The sequence below is a fragment of the Mytilus edulis genome, chromosome 9 (assembly GCF_963676685.1).
Source record: "Mytilus edulis chromosome 9, xbMytEdul2.2, whole genome shotgun sequence".
Classification (NCBI taxonomy): Eukaryota; Metazoa; Mollusca; class Bivalvia; order Mytilida; family Mytilidae; genus Mytilus; species Mytilus edulis.
Window position 1 is genome coordinate 59,497,341 of NC_092352.1, and position 7,465 is coordinate 59,504,805.

At 32.5% G+C, this 7,465-nt stretch overlaps 1 protein-coding gene across 1 annotated transcript in view; it reads right to left on the bottom strand.

Annotated features, from left to right (window-relative positions):
- Positions 1-7,237, bottom strand: part of LOC139488682 (uncharacterized) — a 49,959-nt gene extending 42,722 nt beyond the window's left edge. Inside the window, exons 1-3 of the mRNA XM_071274493.1 lie at positions 7,125-7,237; positions 2,692-2,843; positions 1,194-1,362 (exon numbers count right to left, since the gene is read on the bottom strand). Coding sequence (XP_071130594.1) covers positions 1,194-1,362; positions 2,692-2,843; positions 7,125-7,143 — 340 coding nt within the window. The 5' untranslated portion in view covers positions 7,144-7,237. The remainder of the gene's footprint in view (positions 1-1,193; positions 1,363-2,691; positions 2,844-7,124) is intronic.
- Between the last annotated feature and the right edge of the window lie 228 nt (positions 7,238-7,465).

Sequence of the window (7,465 nt, forward strand, 5' to 3'; positions counted from 1 at the left end):
GTGATGATTATAATAAATATTTAAAACAAATTCCTTTCAAGCTTTGTAAAAAGAAAGTTTCATTTTATGTATCGGAATGTGTAACAAGTGAATATTTCAATCCCCACTGGAAGGCCTCTGGCAGACTGGGTGAGCATAAAATCATAGCCGTTGACAAACAAGTTACAACCTACAAACGTTTGACTGTCGATCACACTGTTATGCAATTAATTCTATAGGAAGATGTGGTTTGAATGCCAATTAGTCAACTCTGCATCAAAGTAACAGTCTATCAAAGTAAATCAGTAGAGGTCAAGGTACGGCCTTCAACACAGAGCCTTGGCTCACATCAAACAGCAAGCTATAAAGGACCCCAAAATTACTAGTGTAAAACCATTAAAACGGGAACAACAACGGTCTAATCTCTATGAAAACGAGAAACGAGAAACACGTATGAACTACATAAACAGACGACAACCACTGTACGTCAGATTCCTGATTCTACCTGATTTGAATCAATCTACTATAGCATGTTTAGCTTCACAATATATGTTGCTTTTTGTAAATCCGGATTGAACGGGATTATTCATTTGTCTTAAATTACGTGTAGCTTAAAAACGTGAAAGTTCGGATGCAGGACATTTATGAAGTGTTACAAATATACGGCTTTGAGCATACCCTGATAAAAATTTAATCTAGATTGGAAAAGCGCTTCGGACGCATGAAATTTATAACGAGATGCTTTCACTTTTTGCGGGAAGTGTAGAAAAAAACCCACTTATAAGTGTTTTCCTTTAAAGCCACACGAATTGTTTTTGCAGAATTTCCACTGATACATTTACAGCAAATAACTATATTTTAAAATGTGGTAGCAAATGTTTAAATATTGTATGTAACGTATTTGTCATATTTGTCATGTGGTATTTTTTTTTAAACAATTCATGTTTTGCTGATTGAATGGTTGAAAAGCCAGTACAATTTAAATGATGTAAAACCTCAATTAAATGTTAGAGCTACATTTGTTTTAAAAAAATAACAGGGTTGGTTTGAAATCAATGTTTCCTCTTAGATGTTGATTACTTCGTGTAATGTCGTCTTTTCCGAATGCACCTTCTGTTCCGTCATATGAAAGCAGCTAAATAACTTAAACACGAAAGGCCTTTATATGTTCAAGTTACCTTTTTTGTCTATATCTTTTCATTTCGTCTGCTTACCTGCTAAGATTCTGTATATGGAATATGTCGAATTACCACCACACTTTTCACCTCTATTACCAAAACAATATATGTTACATGCAGTGTCTTTTTCTTTATAACGCTCGTAGGTAAAGAAGAAGTATTTATGGTTCCAATTGTTGTTTTCACACATGCACATGTAACCACGCTGTAATATTTCAAGATTTTCCATTTTATCGTTTTTGTAAAAGGAAACTGATATATTCATGTCGAAGCGATATTATGAACGATTGTTAATATTTTGAATTTCAAGTGAAGAAAAAAAACTCCTTATAAGGGTTTATATTAAGAAAACAATTCTTACGCTCTTAGTGTTCGTGACACGGTGCCATGAAATCTATGAACTTGCATGTATGGACAGAAAATCACGAGATGCTTGTTCGCATGACAAAATTGTGTATATAAGCTTATGAACAAAACACTTTCACCCAATCAGAAGACATGTTACATCCAAAATAAGATTATTATTGATAAAATATCTTTAATGACTCGATTGCAGTACTTGATCATTACATAATCTTTCGTCTCAATATACCGATTGAAGACCATCTAATAAGAGGGCAACAACAGCATGCTATTACGACATTTGTTCTAACACCAATGATGAGGTTGAGTGGGATACAGTGACTCTATTCGTGCTATATTTGCATTGATGCTCCACTCTCAAAGATAGCCCTGATTTTAGACAGTCGTAGTCACATGAAAAGTGCAATTAGATTATTGCATTTAAATAATTTAATCGGACTTAATTTGTTTAAAGGGACTCTAGCTGCCAAATTCATGTTCACCGATTTGACTCAAATTCTTATATTTTATTTATAACAATGTAAAACATTTTTCCAAACTATCAAAAGTATAAAATAAACAATTGACAGGACATGGTCTCAATATGATTTAGCTTTGTTTCGTGTGAAATCTAGCCGAGACACCATCTAATTAACTTTCGAGTTGACCTTCTATGACATTATAAGCGATGTAAACATAAACATAGATATGAATAGATTAAGCAACTCGTGCAATTGTATTTTTATAGGTACGTTAAATTTCGTATTGTAGATTAAAAATTTATGTTTATCGTGGTTTTTACCTTTATAAGAATGATTTTGTGTGGATCGAATCAGTTAATCAAATTATTTACCTAGTTTCACTTTCAATGTTGACATTCTTTTCGTTTGAATACCCGTACACGGACAATGCATGCAGTATTATATCTCTTAATACGGGGTTAAATTGGAGTTCACATGAATACGGATTTAATGAGGTCGATTTTTTCACTTGCAAGTGAATAAGTCATTATCAATGTTTATTAGCTTAATTTGACAAAATTGAACCATTTTAGCTGATAAAGCAATTTATTATTTCACTATTTCACTTTCATTAATGATTGAACAAAAAAATCATACTTTTGGTTTTTTTTTATATATCTTGTAGCTAGGCCCCCTTTAACCAAAGACGATTCCATCTAATATATACTAACCGTTATTCCAACAATCTTACTACGGTGTATTGATTGGCAACTGTTCATACAAACAAATGGAGTCATTTTATCATGCAGATCGGCCTCTGTATACTTAAACCTCTTTCCTATATATCTATTGTAGCAACCAACATATGATATGTAATTCAAATCTGAAATGAATGTTAAATTGAAAATAGTTTGAAATAACATTTTCTTTATATGTTGATATTTTCAAATTATATGTCTTAAGATTTATGGGACTAATGTGGGGAGTAATATCATAAGTTACACAATGTTACAAATTTATCCTGATTTTTTATATTACAAATTTACATATTCAAATTTAATAATTGGGACAATATGAACCAAATAAATGTTGTTATTCAATCTAAAACTGTGAAAAATTAAAAATATAAGGACTATCAAGCAACTCTAAAAAAAAAAATATAAGGTCAATGGTATATAAGGGAGATAAATAACGTAATAAAAATAGTACTGAAATTATTTAGGACGAAATCAGCCAACCAAATTGCGGAATATAACTCTAAATCAGATTGATTACATGATTTGTAATCACCTAATACGATTTATATGGGGTCAGTTAATTCCATATGGGATGAGAGCGAACTCTGATACCCATATTAGATTTACTGATCCCATATGTATCGCATTAGGTCACTTACACACCATGTGACGAATTTGTCTTACCGACTATCTTCACATGAGGTATTTAGACTTGGGGATTTCAACGTAAATAAGTCTTCATTCCTTAGTATTATGAACCCACTTCCATTTGTCTATAAAAACGAACGCCAATGACAGCAACTCGTTTTCTTTAAATTTGTTTAAATCGTATCCCCTTAAATCTATGAGAGGCAATTTAATTATTACTACATAAACAGATACATACATTTGGTTCTTCTGATATCGATAAATGCCAGGACACGAGTAAATATTAAAAAATTCGCTTGACTGTCATTCTGAAAGCTCTTGTCTTTTAATTTTTTTCTAGAAATTTCATCATATTAAAAACACTTAATTTTTATAATTGATGCATGTTTTTCAAAAATTCCCATTTATTACATATAAAAAAAAATGATTTCCACAGAAAAAAAAAGCGCGGGACATTTGCGCTTTTTCATAGGACATCTTTTTTATTTTGGACACTTCAAATCATAGGACATTTGCGCTGCCCTTTTTACATTGCGATAAATATACCTTTGATCCAGTTAGACATTAATGACAAAAACAACATTTCTTGCAATAACAACCTGTATTGGTACAGAAAGTAATACAGAAAGTGCCGAGTCAAAGAAATGACAAACTGCAAAATGGGAAACACAAACTGTACTACCAAAAATGGAGAAGTCAGAAACTTTCTTGTTTTCCGCAATACAAAACCTAGCAAACAAGATATCGGCTAGCTTAACATGCAGAACAGCCGGATGAATCAACTAGAAGCAAATATGGAAGAAAAGATCTCAGCAAACATAGAAACTGCCCTTAAATCCACATCGAAATGAAATTGGAAAGGTTAAACAAGAGCTTGAAGACGATGTGGTCACCATGAATCTTAAAATCGACAACGTGTTCCAGGGTAACGTCAGAACTTTACTCAAAGAAATCGGTAATGAAAATGCGTTGGTCTTTGTCGGAAACAGACTCGTTCAAATACGCCAATAGGATAGATTGCGGTGTGGAGTACGGAACTCTCGCGGACGATAAAAGATAATGACAACGCTCGATTTCGAAAACTTGTGCTTCAAAACACAGGTTGTGATATTTTTACCGTCTGTGAAACTTTCCTTAAAGGGTCACAGAAACCGATCATCGATGGCTATACATGGATTGTAAACAATCGTGAACATTTGCAGATAAATGCTCAACGAGGATCTGGTGGTGTAGGTGCCTTTTCACGTAAAGATTATTTTATGACATAAAAACGCTCGATAACAGAGTTGAAGATATATTGTGTATTAAAGTGAAAAGTAAATCTTCGGATTTTATTCACTGTGTGGCAGTATGTTACCTGCCTCCGAATGAATCTAGTCGGCTTAATGATCAAGAATTGTTTTTTTGTAAACCTACTGTACAACAGGTTTATTGTAATCAATCAATCTGAAACGTTGTGATATGCGGCGATTTCAATTCTCGCTGTGGAAATTAATCGGATTACATAGAAGAAGTTCACGAAAGAAGCCCTAGGTCAGTAATTGATGTGACTGAAAATTCTAACGGTGATCTTTTTATAGATTTTTTTACGAATATAAATGAATTCGCAATGTTAAACGAAAGAATTGGATTAAATGATTTTACCAATTTATCGCCACAAGGCAAATATGTTGTTGATTATATGTGTGTATCGCATGAGCAATTAAATGAGTTTTTGGATTTTAAAGTGTTCAAAATGATAGACATAATTTATCAAGTGAATTGCAAACCGGAGAATTTCGGAACATTCAGTATTACTTTGTGAAATAAGAGTCCCTAAAGTTTATATTGAGAGAAATACGCATACTATCGACGAAACAACGTCAAATTCTAAGAAACACCATGTGAATAATATTCCTGATAATTTTCTCTTGGATAATGCTACAAGAGACCGAATTAACGAAACGATAAACCATATTTAAAATGCAGTCAACGTGGCAAACAACGTTCAGTCAGCATTTGACAAATTGTGTGTATTGTTGAAGGATGAAATAGATAATAAACTTCCTAAAATGAAACCGAAACCTGATTTCAACGAGACCAGAGAAAATCAAACACATGTCACAGAGCTGAACAAAACAATTTCACGTGAAGAATTTCTTGTAGCAGTAGAAAGAGCAAAGCTTCGCAAAGCTACTTGTTTTGATGAAATTCCTGCTGAAGTTCTGAAAAATCCAACAGCAATAGATCGTTTACACTAAATATGCAATGGGTGCCCCGAACTTTGGAAAGTGCCGGATCAATGGACGAAGGGAATAATCCGTTTTTTAAAAGTGGATCAGACAAGAGAAACAACCCTCTGAATTACAGAGGAATAACACTTTATTCTGTTCCGAGTATAATTCACTATTGTGTTTTAAACGCAAGACTCTCATCATGGCTAGATGTTAATGATATTCTTAATATTCTCTGCGACGAACAGAACAGGTTCCGAGAAAAAAAACGTAGCTGGGAGGAACATATCTATACATTACACACCACTATCAACTTTCGTTTGCTTTTTAGGACATGCGTAAGACATTCGATATGGTTCAAAGAAACTTACTTTGGTATATACTTTCTAATGCAGGTATACGAGTAAAATATATGTCAGCTTTACAGTAATTATATGACAACGTATCCTGTGCAGCTAAAATAAATGATCAGTTCACTCCATGGTATAATGTTGACGCCGGACTTAAACAAGGCTGTTTAATTTTTTCGAGCCTTTTTGCCGTTTATATAATAGACTTAAGGGCATACGATACAGTTTCGATCCTGTATTTACAAGTTCATGAAAATTTGCATATAGGCTATTTTTTACCTGATTAAATCAAATATGTAATAAAAAATATACCTTCATGTGCTACTTTTTGAGTAAAATGAGGTCGAAATTTTGTATATTTGCTCAAAATTCAGATTTGTGGCCGTAATTTCTTTAACGAATCTCTTTTGAATTAAACGTTATTTTTTACTGAACTTTTATAAATTAACTGAATTTTTACTGAAATTTAACTGAATTCTTACTGAATGTTTTTTTTCTTTTTGTTAATGAATATTTAAGTAACCTTTAACCTAGTGGTATTTTTAAGTCATGTAATACATGACTATGCCTTTTTGTAAAAATAAATGTTTCCTTTAGTATAACTGTTATAGCTTTTATTTGTATATACAGTGTCTCGTAAGTCTTTATAGGCTGGGTATTAATCCGGTTTTTTTATGATAATGTTTTGTAATTTTATTATAGATCAATATGTGACACTTGAATAAATTACTATTTATCTTATCTTATCTATTGTTCTTCCACTAGTCTCCCGGAATTGTAAAATACAAAATGTAGGAATAGCTAGGAGACACCACCAATAAACTTGAAATAAAGGATAGCGCACAGAGTTACATAATGGCATTGGAAGTGAAGGTCGGTTGAGACCTAAGGTTAACGACCAAAGAGGTTTTCAATTTTATCATCATGATTATACATTAACCAATATCAATCAGCAGACTCCTAGCAGCACCTGACTATGGAGTAAATATCTCTCCAATGAGACAGTATTCCAGAGCGTCCGTTTTATATAATAGTCTCCTTGATAGAGATGATGACGAGAGAGCTATTACATAAGGGGATCCAAACGCTATGATTTGCTATCCATTTAATTCATCATCATTATCATAACTAATTTTTGTAAATATAATATGTTTGTTCATAATGAATGAAATGCTAATCATAATCAAAACTTTCCCATAAGTATTATGGAGTTTACCTTTTCTTTCGTCGTCCATCTTCGTTTTGATAATTGTTGATGTTAGCGGAAACGATCAAGACTCAACTATTATTAAGTGTATTATAAAAGGCGAGAAGATCATGTACATGTATAATGGATATTTCCGCTAGACTCTCCTTGAACTTGTGTTTCTGAAGTATCCATGTTAAGTGTATCGTATCGTTTCGTCTGTCAGTTTATTATATTTGATAATTATGATTAGGTGTGTTATGAAAAATATCTAAATCGCAAATGATTTCTTTTTTAAATATTCCGGGGCACACCATTAATAAGATATAGAGGAGAGTGGAAAATTCAACATGTTATATAACATTCAAAAC